Genomic DNA, 16,097 nt, shown 5'->3' with positions numbered 1-16,097 from the left:
TCCCTCCCTCCCTCTCCCTCTCTCTCCCTCTCTCCCTCCCTCTCTCTCTCTCTCTCTCTCTCTCTCTCAGCCAATCGCCGCGGTATCATCATTTGTAGCCGAGAAGCTCTTTCTTCTGGCTGCCTTTGGTGTTTTATTGACGCTCGTCAGCTGTTATCCTTTGCGCCTGGCTCGGCCGGTGTTTCTCGAGATCTTCCTCTTACGTCTCTCCTCGACATGTCTCGCAGCGGAGCTGAAAAGATGAATACTGCGAGCGGCAACCGAAATCGGAACGACAATCTGTTTTAGAAAGATCGAGAGTTAAAGCTCCTTACCCGAGTGTTATTTAATTATGTCTTTCGGCGAGGGCTGTGACGCAGGCTTATCTCCTATGGTCTCGCGTTGTCCTTCTGGCTCCTTCTCCTCCGCATCAGCGAGGTGAGCTTGGGAACACACTCTTTAGGGACGCGAGGACCAGACCACTGTTCCGAGGCTTAGTTTTCCTAAATTCTTCTAATTTTATGCGAACGAATGCCGACCTTACGTTTGCCAAACGGTATCCGTGATACGAAACGCTGAGCGCGCGCAAAGTTAGACGGGCAGCGTTGCGCTCCTTGTGACGGGCACCTTTCGGGGCCGCCACGTCACAATATTTATTTATTTTACATATATATATTTTCTTATATTTTACATAATTTTACAGTATTAAAAGAAAAGATATGAAAATTTCTTGGATGTGTTTTGAATATCAAGTGCCTCTATGCTTGACAACTAAGAGAAATTGCTTTTTGCCTTATTATTCCTAATTTATGTAAGAAAATTACTAATATATTTTACCTACAAAATACAACAGTTAAAAAAATATTCCAAAAAGGAAGAAAATAAAAGTAAAAAATATAAAATAATATAAACAAAAAATATTACATAATAAACAAATTTTAGAAAAAAACAAAAAAATATAAATATAAATATAAATAAGATATAATAAATATAAATATAATATAAATATAAAAATATAATAATTACAAATATATAATAAATAAATAAATATATAAATATATAAATAAATATAAATATATAATATAAATATAATATAAATATAATGTAAATATAATATAAGTATAATATAAATAAGATATAAAAAAATAAGATATAAAAAAAGCAAAAAATATATAAAGAAACATGAAATATATAAAATAAATAAATATATAAAATCCGAATCACGCCGTTTTTCGCATTTCTATCCGCTATATTAAATCCGCCATTTTGAATTTTGAAATTTTAAGTTCAGATTCGTAATCAGCGACTCTAAAAATCCCCAATTACCGAATTTCACGTAAATTGATTAAAAAGAAAAATTTATGCTCCCGATTTTCGAGAAGTTCCACCACATATTATTTTCCTTGTCTTGTCACTCCGTGCATAGCCTACAAATCGTTCAAGTCGAATCAGGAATATAGTCTACGGATATCGTGTTAAAAAATCCCGTAATAAGAAGACTTGTGGATTTTTTTTAAACAGGCAATATATTTTATCAAATTTTTATTATAATTGTAAATATATATATTTGTTTTTAATAGTTTTTCACGTTTTTCATGTTATGAGATACTATTGCTGACGTATTTTTTTTTAATGTTCCCAGTAAGCTTAACAGAAATAATACTTCATGGTTGACATGGAAAACTATTAAAAACAAATTCGCAATTAAAATAAAAATTTAACAAGATATCTGCATTTTTAAAAAAAGATTCAAGTCTTTATTTTTCTGCCTTCTTCGGATCCCATTCTTGAAGTTCGTGCAACTTGTAGAATGTGTCGACAAGAGGGCGACAAGAGAAGGAAAAAAATTCGGGAGGTGAAACCTCCCGAAAATCGGTCGGAGAGTGCATTATTTGTCGAACTTAGACATTAGATGTCGTGTAATTAGCTAAATATAATTTTTTATAATAACTATAACAAAAAGAGGATTAATATTTGCTTTAAGATATTTTGTTGTTCTTTTTTTATCAGATTGTACTACGGAGAGATGCATCCTTTAACTGGATTACTATACCTTATAATGGGAAAGATAAAATTGCATTTGAGAAAATTGAAGCAGGCGCTTGAAGTATTGAAGAAAGCCAGTGCGGTGTTAATGATAACGCATGGTGATAAGCATACGGTGGTAAGGGAAGAATTACGACCTTTGCTCTACCAAGCTATTATGGAGGCAACAAACAGTAATGATTGCAATGATATTGCATAGCAATCTTAAATTTGTAATCTTCAGTAATAAATTATTTTCTAAAATATACATATGTAATAATCCATTAAAATATGTTTGTCTATTATCTCGTTTTAATAAATGTTGCATGCTGAATCGATAGTTCTGAGACATTAATATACGAGGTATTCATAGTAAGTACATAGTAAAAATATTTTGTTTAAATAAATTATTATAAATTTGTTTAATATTACGTCTTTTTTATTTATAGAAGACAATTTAGGTTTTAATTATTATAACTTATATTCCTTTACTATGACTTCATAAATAAATATAAAATAAAATAATATCTAGTGATCTTGATGTTCCAGTTATTATTTCACAATAACGGATTTAATAATTTTGTCGTTCATTTAATTTCTTATCTCTCTTGAATATCAATTATTGATTATCTAGTCTTTGACAAGCATAAAAGCTCGAATAAGACGGTGCAATCAATTTTAGACAACATTTTTCTCACGCCAAAATTTTTCTATGCCAAAATGGTCCCCCTATTAAGAAAAAAAAATTTCATTAAAGTTTTTGTTGCCCCTTCCGTAAATAAAGATATTAAGCCATTTTTTATGGCATATAAGTTAAAATTAATTTCTTTAGCTGTAGTAAACGAATTTTTTAAAATTTTACCAATGATAGATAGTGTGGTGGTGCATGTATGATATTTTTTTCCAAAAGGATCGAACCATATTGTTTCCTGAGTAATTGAAATTTTCAAAATGAAACAACTATAGAAGTCTGACTCGTACACTGGTGGGCGTTAATTGAGTCCTTTTTCGGTGTAGAATAGTGTAAAGTCACTCTAACAAGGGAAGTTGCGGAACTGCCCCCCCCCCCGATTTTGATGCGTTTTGGATATGTTGTAGAGCATCAAAAAGTAGTCGACACGTATTTTTTTTATCGGCCATATATTGAGTTTAGGGATTGAAACAGCCCCTTGAAAAAAAATGACTTTTCCATTTTTATTGAATATTTCCTAAAATATAAGGTATATGAAAAAATGTTTCCTACAAAAGTTGTACAGTATTTAACGCTCTTTGAAACAATATATTAATTTTTTTCAAAAACATCAAATTTTTGAACCCCCCCTCCCTATTCATTACCTTTGTAAAATTTGTAAGTTTTTGTAAGGACAAAAATTGTACAGCATTTCATACCAAATCGATCCATATATAATATTATAAGGTGGTCTCGATTAAATAGTTGGAAAACGTCGTGATAATATCGTGCTATACGCGTCATGCCGTTCAAGTAGATGGATACTGTAGCTAGATACGTTACTGTAAATAGGGGAATGTAATTAATTGTAGAAAAATAATACATAGGCAATTACATATATTTAATGTATAATGTTTACAATTTATAATGTTATTATAATATTTTAAAATCATATAATATAATCATGATATAATCATATATCATGTGTATGAGTCATACACTATCTACAGTCCCGTGCCCAAAGAGAAAGATCGAATTACATCAACAACTACTGTTTAGTACTAAAAATAGGTTTTATTCGCTTCGCGCAACACAATCATGTGATCATCATGCGAAGTTTAATTTAGTCATTTCAGCGTACAATTTAGACTCTATATAAATGTCCGCAACATTTCAAAACGTGTATTTCGTTTCGTGAGTTGGTACTGTGAAGAATTGTGTGTTATATACGAACTGTGCGTTGTACAGTAACCGTTATACAGTATGTTATATATCATAATGTACTGAAATTATGTAAGTATTTATTAACTTGTATTATTTTTAGAGAATTCGTTCTTATCTCTATGTGATCTTTCCGCTCGCGGGGAGGGTTCAATATTAATCTGACTCTTTATGTTCTTTTTATATAAACATTTTTATTTTGATGTAGGGCTATATACAGGTGTACATGTGTGTTCGTGTGTATGGGTGTGTGAGTGTGTATGCGCCAGTCTCCGCAGAGTACGACGCACCGCCGCATTGAGCCTCGTCTTAGGGATGTTGTGCTCCTTCCCCCAGATCCTCTCCTGCTTGGGATGTCTCGGAGCTATAGCTTGGTTCTCCTTATTTTCTTGGCGCTCGTTTATCCGAGCGAAACGCGGAGATAATGGTCGTCCGACCCGGGAGTCGCCGTGGGACAGCGTGGCCACCGGGGGACGAGTCAGAGGGGTGTATATCAGTTGGATACGGGGCAATTGGACACAGTCCAATCACAAGTCGCTGTTCCAAGGGACCCTACAAATGTCTCTAATCACACGGTGCTGTGATTAGCTGTGTCCAAATGCACCGTGTCCAAGTGCACCGCTCCCTAGTCAGAGGCCGCCGAGAGAGCCAGATTCGTAGGAGCCTCCACGTAGAGAAGGTTTCCGCTCCGGAGGTGGCTGGTACGGGTGACTGTGGTGGTCCCCAATTGAGAGGGGACGGAGTCCCGACCCGCGTAGGCGACGGCGTTCGCGGCCGGGGTGAACGGCCCGACGGTTCTGGCTTCAGAGGAGTTTCCCCCAAAGAGTTGTTGGAGCCGCCGTTTTAGGCCCCTGCTCCTTCTCGGTGCATGGACAGGTGCCCGTGCCGAGGATCCGGCCGGTTGTGACGTCTTCGGCGTGGCTACTCGCGGGGACGCCGCTTCGGCGCCTGTCGACTCGTAGCCGATTCTGCAGCGGATGCCGGTGCGCTTCTTCAGCGCTGTGAGGTATTGCCGCTTCTGCAGCGGATGCCGGGGCGCCGAGAGGTGATACCGCTTCTGCAGCGGATGCCGGGGCGCCGAGAGGTGCCGTTTGTAGGTGAAGCCAAAGGCTCTCTAGCTGTGGCAAAAGTCGCTTGGAGAAGCCAGTGTGGCGGAGTGTGTCGACCTCCCGCGGAGTCTGGCTTTTACTGTCTGTTAATGATAATTTTCTCGCGAGAAAACCCCCCCGCGAGTGCGCCGCCGAACGGCGCCGCGTGGAGGCTCTCGCGGTTGCGGTGACGGCTCGGCGAGCGGCGGCGGCTCGGCTAACGGCGCCGCGCTGCCTATGTGGCGGTTGCGGCGGTCGTGCTTGTGTGGATCTATATCGATCCACCACATTATTATTTTACGCTTACCACTCTTCACTTTTATATTATTGAAATAATAATAGTTTATTCAGTTAGTATTGTACGGAAAAGGAGATAAAATAGAGTAATAGTTAAATTGTAGAATATATTTATTAATGGATCAATATTGAAACGTAAAAAATAATTCTTGTGCTACTTTAGACAAAAAAGAAATACAGTTATGTCAATCGAAGATGTGTACACTGTTTCTTTTTTTTTTTTTGTTAGCGAAACAGTAACTATGTAACGTGTTTATGAAGGATGCTTCATCCGTATAGTCCCAACAAGAAGTTAGAAATAGATTAATATTCTATTTTCTGTATAAAAATGTATGATATATGTGTACGATATAGTTAAATAGCAACATTTCTTGGCTTTAACGTTTAATTTTTATAATTTACTTTTTTATTATTAAAATAAATGAAACAATATTTAATCTAGATTCTTAATTATTCTAAAACTTTGAGTGTCATTTTCATATACAATATAGATTAGCACCAATTTTTGGAAAATTTTTTCATTATTAATCTGGTACGGACAATACAAACATCCTTAATCAAATATATTTAAACGATAAAACAATTAGTAAAGAACGGTCACATCATGCCAACTTGCGTATTAACTAAGCGTATTAACAACATTTCTGTTATACGTTTATATGTTGGTACTTCTAAAAAAAAATACTTCTATAAACTTGAAACGGTTATTTATATTATAAAAATGTAGGAGAAGACTATTGTAACTTTACTTGTAATTGTGATAAACGATATTGATGGTCCGACGGACATACTTGTGAGGTCCTACTATAATTATTATCAATTGATAAGATAATTTTTTGTTTGTTTTACATGTTTACATATTTATGTGAACATTTTATACATTCGTCTCCCTATTATCTCAACAAATATAACGTAAATAATGCGTTTATAATTGCGTTTTGATTTATTAATTTCTTTTAGATGCACTGTATATCTGATATCAAGAGACAGAAGAGAAGAAAACAACGTCCAAAATAAGAAGACATAACATTAATTATAAAGTATGTTTTATTTTTTATATAATCACAGTTTTATATAATCACAGGTGGAGACAAACATTTATTTTTAATCTGTTCCAGAATGATGTCATTTAATGCATGGAATGTCATACTGTTACTGTACGCAACATTCTCTGCATTAGACCTTCCACAAAGTCCGATAACTTTGGAGGAAATAGAAATAAAGGAGAAGGTTGAATACATGCTGAAAGAAATTGGAAATGATAACGAATTTGAAATAGAAGAGGAGCAAGCACTACATTTTTATGATCCAAATGAGATTCCACATGTAGAAACAGTTGATTTGTTTCATCATGTTGAAGATGAGAATTATCTTCCAGAAGAAGTTATTTATACTTCTGTTGAAGCAGCAATATCAAACGACTACAAAAAGCAAGTGTACTACAAAAGCAAGCTGTGGAATACTGGAGAAGCGGTAAAACAAGACCAAAATCATTGGAGTCGGTAAAACACAATTATAAACAAGTAACATCGCTACGACAATTACGACAATGGGAGAAGTATATCCATGCAGGTGGTACAAGAAGAGAAAAATTGCAAAGAATTGCTGAATATACATTAAACACTTTCAATAAAACGCTCCAAAGAGGAATGATAATTCATGATATTGACATCGGTCGATGGCCTTCTCGAGCACAACAAGAGGTAAGTGTGCCAGGATTCATAGCGTCACATACGTGGATACACAGATTCAAAAAACAACATAATATAGTATCTCGTAAAATAACGAAATTTGTCACGAAAAAATCTTTGTTATCAAAATCAGATTTAAAATCAGAAAGAAAATAAGTGCAAAACATTTACAACAAATGTTAAATATTTTATTAATCAATATGGAGTAAAAAATATTTATAATTCGGATTAGAGTGGATTCCAGTTAGAACTTCACGCCGGTCGTACTTTAGCAAATAAAGGTGCAAAAACAATAGAATCTGTAGTACAGTCTGTATCCGCAACCACGTATAGTTACACAATACAGCCAACTATTTCTGCTGATGATAGATTATTGTCGCCTCTTTTCATCGTATTAAAAGAATCCACAGGAACGTTTGGTCCATGAGTGCAGCAATCGTTATTTAACGCTCCTAACATTTACGTAATGGCTTCAAAGTCAGATAAATTAACATCAAATCATGTAAAAACCTGGTTGAGAGAAGTTTTCTTTCCGAACGTCAGGCCACAATCTGTATTACTATTAGATTCTTGGAGTGGACATTGTCCCAACATAATTGCCGAAAGTAGACCAGATTCTGCAACAGATATATATTTTCTAACAATTCCGGCTGGTACAACGGGAAAAATACAACCACCTAGATGTATATGGCTTCCGTTTGTGGAAAAATTTTATCAAATATTTCTCTGATAATGTTATGTTACTCGATCTTGCAATTGATCTTCATAATAAGAACAATATCTTGAAATTGCAGTTATTAACACACCATCAATTCTCGTCACCTAGGTATCAAAATTTATTTAAATTTGCATGGTTTAAAAGTGGATATTTACAGACTAGACCGCCAGAGTTCGAGACACCGGTTGATTTTTGTTTCAAAAAGGATCCTAAAGTACAATACGATATTTGTGGCGAAACTGCTATAATTACTTGTTCTTGGTGCAAACGATCACTTTGCATCACACATTTCTTCCATGAGCACCACCTTTGTTACGAATATGTGCCATAAGTAAAACACATTTATTTTCTGTGTATGCAAATCTTCTATCGATTTTTCTTAATATTATATTAATTATATGATTTTAAAATATTATAATAACATTATAAATTGTAAACATTATACATTAAATATATGTAATTGTCTATGTATTATTTTTCTACAATTAATTATATTCCCCTATTTACAGTAACATATCTAGCTACAGTATCCATCTACTTGAACGGCATGATGCGTATAGCACGATTATTACGACGTTTTCCAACTATTTAATCGAAACCACCTTATAATATTATATATGGATCGATTTGGTATAAAATGCTGTACAATTTTTGTCCTTACAAAAACTTACAAATTTTGAAAGATAATGAGTAGGGAGGGGGGGTTCAAAAATTTGATGTTTTTGAAAAAATTTAATATATTGTTTCAAAGAGCGTTAAATACTGTACAACTTTTGTAGGAAACATTTTTTCATATACCTTATATTTTAGGAAATATTCAATAAAAATGGAAAAGTTATTTTTTTTCAAGGGGCCGTTTCAACCCCTAAACTCATAATATGACCGATAAAAAAAATACGTGTCGACTACTTTTTGATGTTCTACAACATATTCAAAGCGCATCAAAATCGGGGGGAGGGGGACAGTTCCGCAACTTCCCTTATAAGTCATGAGGGAATCATATTGTTTGGTCATAAGGGAATAACTTTTGATTGGTCCGCTATGTTTCAGTAAATCCAATATCCAATCACAGTAGGTTAGGTTTATCCCAGATAGCACCGAGATGAACTGATGAACCTAGAGATTTTATTTTAAAGAATATATATCGAATTAGAAAAATGAATACTTGAAGAATTCTTGAAGAATTAATCACAATAAATTCGTCTTGAAGTATTTCGTAGAAGTTCATTATAGTGAATACTTTGCAACTTAGTTCCTAGAACACTTTGAAAATTCGTGAGGAATTACAAATGTTTTGTTTGTAGTAACTACTTTTTGCCCCTATATTCAGTACATGCTAGTGAATGTATAATAATTGATTTACATATTTACATATAATTTGTTTAGTTTATTATTATTCACAGTTATTTATATTTAGTGGAATTAATTATATAGTTTTATACAGGGTGTCCCATTTTAATCGATCACTTCAAATATCTTTTGAACAGTGTATTTTAGGGAAAAATGTTTCAGATAAATGTTTTGGGATTTCGAGGGGGACATAAGATGATATCATTGGTTTGACCTCGTGTGGCGTCGTCAAGGTCAAGACAAGGTCACTTTGAGTTTTTTAAATAGAACCTCCCATTTTGCATTACATATTCATATGTACCATAGAAGGAGGAGAACATACTAGGCGTGCGTTCGAGATCTGCGTATCTTTTTCGTTCCAGAAAGAGAAAAATATCGAGAGCGCGGTCCTGCTAGGCCGGGACTCGAACCCGGGTCTTTCGCTTGCCGGGCGACTGCTCTAAACCACTGAACTACCTGACGCTCCACGCTCACGACACTCTCCTCTTCCTAGATAACGCTCAGAGATGCCGTTCGGAAGCGACATCTCTGGCGCGATCCCGAGCGCACGGCGACTACAGAGAGAAACAATGTTACTGTACCAAATGGTACAGCTGTCAGTCTCTCAAAGTCAAAAGTTGCTATCCTTTAAGACCTGGCATACATCGAGAGCTTTCCAAAACACTTTAAATAAATAATTAAATAAATTATTAGAAAATATGTGCACAAGATTAACACGCAGAGAAATATACGTTGCATGAATTAACCATGAACTATCTTTTAACAGGGAAAGTACATCATTTGACATATATTAATGAAGGTAACAAAATATCACTAGATATTTTAAATATAAATGCGATATACGTATGCATTGCTTTTCATGTTTTAGCCAAGTCGTTTGATAGCTAAACTGTGAAAAATATATTCACTATACGCAGTTTTTTCGTATTTAAAATCAGTATGTTTAATAGATTGATTTAGTAAATTTAGCCTTATAAGGTTACATGATTGCTAAAATTATATTAATACAAACAATTTTTTAGAAAAATAAACAGTAATTGTATTATGCATTATAAACGTTTTATAAAATATGTAATAAATAAAGTAATTTTATTATGATTATTACAAAAATCGCAAAATTTTTCTTTTTCCATTTTATCCTAGAGAAAAAATTACATGATCGATAGGTAAAATCAAATTCACGTGAAAAGATTCATGATCGACCCTCTGCAGAATGTCAGTAGTTTTACTGAAACCTGATGTTTCCAAATCGAAATAGACGATTTTGTAGTCAGTGGGAGATTTTTCAAGATCTTCTAATGTACTTTCGACAAGTGAGACATCAATATCAATAGAGGAATTTTCTGCGTCTAATTCAAGCCCACAATTAGATTGATATTGAATTCCCTTTGCCTTTTCTTTTTGTTCTCGTAACAATATTCTTTTTTGAAGCAACATGTTTCTACGATATTTTGTAGAAGGCAATTTTGCTTTCCTTGCTCTTTCACGTCTAGTTTTATCTTGTCTGCTTGCAAATTTTTTGGTATGCTTACCAGGTGAAACGCACAACTCTTTTTCTACATTTAACAAATAATTCTCACCATCATTCATTGTACAAACGGTACTTGAGTAGCAATAATCGCTAGATTCGCTAAGACAATAGCAATGATTCTTGGGAGCTTTGTGACACATGATATTATTAACACTTTCATTTACTTGGCTTGAAGCGGCAACAGAAAATTTCGCTGCATTGTTTGCATATTTTGAAAACAGTTCACGCAATTTAATATAAAGATTAGGATCTTTTAGAAAAATTGTTTGTGATTCGTTACCATTTTCAGATGCACGTGTATACCACTTCCTACAATTTTCATGATGACCAAACAAATGATCTGGAATATTACGCATTGTAGACTCTAATTCAATACTTTTCCCTTTATTTTGGGCAACCGCAAATTTAAAACATTTAATTATGTGGAAAATTGTGCCTTTTTTGCTTAGCTCTTTAAAACTTTTTTTTAATTCATACAAATCATTTCCAAAGTGCTGTTTAATTTGGCTCGAATCAGCTTATTTAAATATACGGTTTGAATTTTCTCTACGCACTGATGCGATAGTGCTACTATCTTCATCACCAATTGACACGGATATTAAGTCCTGCTTCTTTGAGAATATTGCTACGGTTTATTAATTCAGTACTTACATCTGCCTCCATTACTTCCTTTGAAATTTTTTCTACAATCATACTCAGTGCTCGACTGACCTATGTCGCACTTTTTACATTTGCGATTACGAGTGGAGAAATCCAAAATCTTTCCACTAAAGTAACCAATGACAGCGCCGTAACCATTGAGGCTGTCATAACTCCTTCCATTTCCTCGTTTACTCCATCCCATGTCATAGGAGACAATAATGTTCAATATTACTCAAATTATTGTCAAAATTTACAGAACTTCTTGAATTTATCAAGATATCATGTGGAGAAAGTTGGAAAGGATTTGCATTAATATCGGAGCAACAATTCTTATAATAAGGATAGATCTCATTTATAATTTCAGAAGGTCTGTAAAAGATAGTAAAGGGAAACATTCATTACAAACTCATTTTTCATATTTTCATTCATTTAATTAATATGTTCATCAATGTACTTATAACAAATATACATTATTCAAAGAAATACATTTACATAGAATATATAAAAAACATTGTAAATGTTTAAATTTGTATGCATATACAACATTTATATTACTATAGTATGAGAGTAATTGTAAATATTATTTATTATTAACACATTTATACGTATTCAATTTAAAATTATTTAAAAATCATTACAAAATCTATATCAATATGTAGAAATTAGTAAAAATCATAAAAATTTCAACAATGATTCTTATCATATTTTAAATATGCGTGATGCTATCAAACAAATTTTAAATATGCGTGATTTAGTGAATATATGAGAAAAAAATGTCTTACAAATTTTGACACAATTTATCAAGGTTTTCAATAACTAATTGTCGCTCCTCCTGTTCAGTGAGTTGACAGCTTTCTTTAGCATTTTTTTCTATAGCTGGCCCAACTTCTCGTTCATATCTTTTAAATAGGGAATCACTAATAGTTGGAATATTCAAACATGCTAAAATCTTATTCAAAGCTTCCGATGCCAGTATGCACAGCACCTACAATAACAAAGTTGAACTGTTACACTTTTTTACACCTTACAAAAATGTTAGTGTCAAAATACAAAATTTAAAGTATTATCTACAGAATAAACATAAAATAACAATCTTACCAAGTACAGCTTTTATGTTGACATCTGCATGATTTTTGAATGTTTTATTATCGACTGCAGAATGCATTTTTTCTGCAGCCACAAGTGTCAGTACATCACATTTGTCACAAAGTATTGATAAACTGGAGTGAAGATCAAATCGCCTTTTATTTGTGATTCTCTCTAAACAAAGTACTTCTTTACATTGGCAGCATTTTAAATTCTTTCCCAATTCTTTCAATTCGACTACACGTCTTCCCTCGCATAGGTTAGATACGACACGAATCGCTTCACTTTGCATTTCCTTAGTTTTTTCTCTTTTTTGGCACGAGACATTTCCGAAATTGCTCTCAAACGTTTCTGAAGAGTTTTATTTTTCATAAATTTTCCTTTATATCTTGTTTGAGAAGTCATTTTCAATGTTCAATACACCGTTCAAATACACAACGTCAAAGTTTTAGGTTAACGCAACGTTGCCACATCTTTATCACCTTAGTATATGTGTATTAGAGATGCCCGATTCTGAATCGATTCGATTCTTTCCCCAAAAATAGGCTTATTCATGTTGTTTGCACTCTTCGCACTTTTCGTATTTAAAACTAGACAGAAGTATATTGGAATGTTTCGAAGAAGCAAAAACGAAACAACCAACTCGATTTCCAAGCGTTTCTTCCAAGCGTCTGATTAAGCGTCTATCTTTTTTTAAAAGCGAAAAGTATGAAACATGCATGCAGCACGAACAACACTTTTTTTCTAAATTTGTTAGGGAAAGAATCGAATCGATTAAGAATCGGGCATCTCTAATGTGTATCATATACAAAAGTCTTAAAGAGTGTGGATTACACTCGCAACCAAAAGTTTATTCCAGCAAATCAAAATAAATAATGAATTCTTTATTTTTTAATTATTATTGAACATTGTGTTGATATATTTTATCTATAAGATGTTAATATATTGAACTTTAATGTGTATTTAATATATTATAACCACATATTGTAACTTTCTTTTCAATAATAAGACTATTGTAACTTTCTTTTTAATAATAATAATTTTTAATGAGACTGTCGCGCTAGTACTACCTTAAAGATTATATAAATGTACTCCAGTATAAACATAAACCAGACTAATTTGGTTTAAATTGAAATCTAATCAGACTTATTAATACATTTGTTGTACAAAAAATATAAGACATAACAAATATTAGTCTTTTCTTAATATTTTGAAATATTATTTGAAAGATATTAGAGGAGAAAGTGTTATGGCCCCCTATTTACATTTTGTACAATAACCAACTGACACTTCCGACAATGCTCGTTGCACGACGCATGTAATACCAGCCAGATACAATTCCAAAAACTGAGTAATATTTATTTAGTCATTGGTCAGGGTCTAGATGGAACAAAACAGTCGGCAATGGTAACTCCTATTTCCTGCTTTTTCCACTAGGGAACAGTACTAGGGACTTTTGGACTATCTTGGGAGTAAGAAATTGGCGAATTGAAATTGAAAGCATCTGACACTCCTGAGTACCATGGACATAGTATACATTAGGTGTTACGTGTAGCAATCGAATTTTCAATCAGATTAATCGCAGTGATGTAAATTGTCTAGAGAGAAAGTTTCCTAGTGTTATGTCCGACAATACCGGTGCACATTTCTTTTTTCCTACCGAGTACGCCCTAGGCAGAAGAGCCATCAGGTAGAACCTAAACCGTCTCCTCTCGAGGGGTGTAAGTAGATGGCGCTTTCGCCAAGTTAGAATCCCCACCCCACTAGAGGAAATCCGGTAGGAAAGGTAGGAGAGTAGAGAGTCGTGAGGCAGTCAGTAGTAGAGGTGAGTCGCGGAGGCGTCGGAACACCTCTCTATCCCTCAAGTCTCCAGCATTGGCTGGAGAACTCCAATCATAATCCTAAATCTAATTCTAATTCAATTCTTAAGAACTTCGTAAGATCTACTAACTAGACTGCATAATCTTATCCTAATCATTATAAACTCTCATCCTAGATTATTATAGAATATTTCTTCTAGAATTAGGACTTTGTATATCCCTACTATTAAAATATATAGTTATTATATAAAATCAACTCTTGATTTCATAATTCCCGAGAAAGGTCCCTCCTTTCCTAATTGCGTCAGAACCACCACCTTGAGAATCCAAGTGAAACTCTACGTTCCTAACTCCGGGCCGTAACTCAACATCCTAATCTTAAACGCGCGATTTATGCCGGGAGTGCGGTAAGTGACCCTCAAGTAAAAATCACCATCGGGAATTGCCGCCTTCGACATTGTGCCGGAGAAGTTCCTGACTACACCACTACGGGAGCTATAGTGTTACGTCCACGATAGATAACTATATAGGGAAATTTGAAAGTAGTGAAATCAGTGACTTACGTGGACGGTCAACAGAGTGATGACTCCGCTTTTGGGTCACTCTGCTTTTCACCGAGTTTACCCTGGGTCTCCGGAGCCTGGCGAAACGATTGATGAATCTGGCGAAAAATCAGCGGTGCTTGTTCTCCTGGCTCGGCCTCGGATGTTCCGATACTACGCGGGTTGATGCGGCCCGCGATTCAGAATTTTGATTTCGCAACGTTTGAAATATGAAGGGTAGGCAAAAGTAATTGCAACACAGTCGGATTTTACGACTATGTATAATATTCTAAATAAGTACACGAAAGCTACCAGAGACTAATTATGAGAAGAAAATAATTGCCTTCTCTACAAATGCGCGCGTTTTTATATGTCGCTTTGTCGCTGAGAGTCGTTCTCCGATTGGTCCATGGAGTTATGGCGAGGGAAGAGATTCATTCCTTTGCATGATGTCACCGCGTCGGTGTCCTGAGTGGTGTTTGGGATTCGGCTTTCATGCTCCTGTTTATGTTAGCTTATCGCACTGAGCGATAACGGTTTCTTTAGGTCGATCCGTCGATTTCAAGACTCTCCAGCAGCACACAGCATTCGGCATTTTAATTATAATGTTTTAACGCTCGCGAATATACATATGCGCACGTACTTACATCTAGTAACATAGGGATAAAATGTCTAGTGATGTCTGAAATCAGACAAGTCGGCCTCCCGGTCTATAATAATATATTATTAATGTTCTAAAATAGATCCGGACGTTACAGCAGTATAGGACCGCATGCAGACCATAAGAGCGACACCTTCGAGACTTAGGGCTATCGCACACAAATTGACATAACTGCATATGCATAGCATAAGATCGTATGGACCAATGAGCATCGAATATTAAGCATCGAACACCAATATGGTGACTTAATACTCGATGCTCATTGGTACATACGGTCTTATGCTATGCATATGCAGTTATGTCAATTTGTGTGCGATAGCCCTTAGGCGCGGAAGCCGGTAAGTCAGAATCCGTACTTGGCGCCAACGGCGCTATCTTCTTACTTGCTCGTAATAGCGTGCATGTACCCGCTCTAAATTTGCTCCGCGGACAGTTCGGCGAATCTAGGATCGCGTGGATCCCTGGGGAGAATCGCACAGATTCGAATGACCCTAAAAGAAAAGCGATCCGGTTCCGGCAGCACGGCCCAAGCATTGCATCATACCCGCGCAGCCGCGGTCGGCTGGAAAGTAACAACAATTTTGGTGACAGCGGTGGGATCCGCTAGGATCCGCCATGGATACCCGGAGCAAAAAGAGCGCTAAATCTGATTATTCAGAAGCAGAGCTCGAACAGATCCGACAAAGGCTTAACGAACGGGAATCGCGTATAAGAGAGCAAGCCGATGCTATGCAACGTGATCGCGAGGAATTTCAACGCGCCCGCGACGAGTTTAG

At 35.2% G+C, this 16,097-nt stretch overlaps 2 protein-coding genes across 4 annotated transcripts in view; one reads left to right on the top strand and one right to left on the bottom strand.

Annotated features, from left to right (window-relative positions):
• Window positions 1–2,309, top strand: part of LOC116846813 (histone-lysine N-methyltransferase SMYD3) — a 101,009-nt gene extending 98,700 nt beyond the window's left edge. For both annotated transcript variants that reach the window (XM_032821128.1, XM_032821129.1), the window contains exon 6: window positions 1,990–2,309. In XM_032821128.1, coding sequence (XP_032677019.1) covers window positions 1,990–2,224 — 235 coding nt within the window. In that variant the 3' untranslated portion in view covers window positions 2,225–2,309. The remainder of the gene's footprint in view (window positions 1–1,989) is intronic.
• Window positions 2,310–9,624: 7,315 nt separating this feature from the next.
• LOC116846822 lies at window positions 9,625–13,632 on the bottom strand. 2 transcript variants are annotated; one of them, XM_032821152.1, is made up of 4 exons: window positions 12,311–13,632; window positions 11,995–12,197; window positions 11,222–11,581; window positions 9,625–10,910 (listed from the first exon to the last, which is right to left on the bottom strand). In XM_032821152.1, exons 3-4 carry the CDS (start codon window positions 11,412–11,414, stop codon window positions 10,174–10,176), a joined length of 930 nt encoding a protein of 309 aa, XP_032677043.1. In that variant the 5' UTR covers window positions 11,415–11,581; window positions 11,995–12,197; window positions 12,311–13,632; the 3' UTR covers window positions 9,625–10,173. The 2 variants fall into 2 exon arrangements, with proteins under 2 accessions (XP_032677043.1, XP_032677044.1); XM_032821153.1 differs by lacking the exons at window positions 9,625–10,910; window positions 11,222–11,581 and having other exon boundaries at window positions 12,083–12,197; window positions 12,311–13,027.
• Between the last annotated feature and the right edge of the window lie 2,465 nt (window positions 13,633–16,097).

The sequence above is a fragment of the Odontomachus brunneus genome, unplaced genomic scaffold (assembly GCF_010583005.1).
Source record: "Odontomachus brunneus isolate Ranch 3 - 2012 unplaced genomic scaffold, Obru_v1 Obru_scaffold_070, whole genome shotgun sequence".
Lineage (NCBI taxonomy): Eukaryota > Metazoa > Arthropoda > Insecta > Hymenoptera > Formicidae > Odontomachus > Odontomachus brunneus.
The sequence above is the reverse complement of the archived record's forward strand: the minus strand, read 5'-3'. Positions and strand labels throughout refer to the sequence as shown.

Excerpts from the sequence above, each read along its gene's own strand:
- LOC116846822 (XM_032821152.1), bottom strand. The coding sequence starts at position 11,414 with ATGGGATGGAGTAAACGAGGAAATGGAAGGAGTTATGACAGCCTCAAT. Across the intron at positions 10,911-11,221 it reads AGGAAGTAATGGAGGCAGAT|ATCATTTGTTTGGTCATCAT; the intron begins GTAAGTACTGAA and ends GTAATATTCCAG.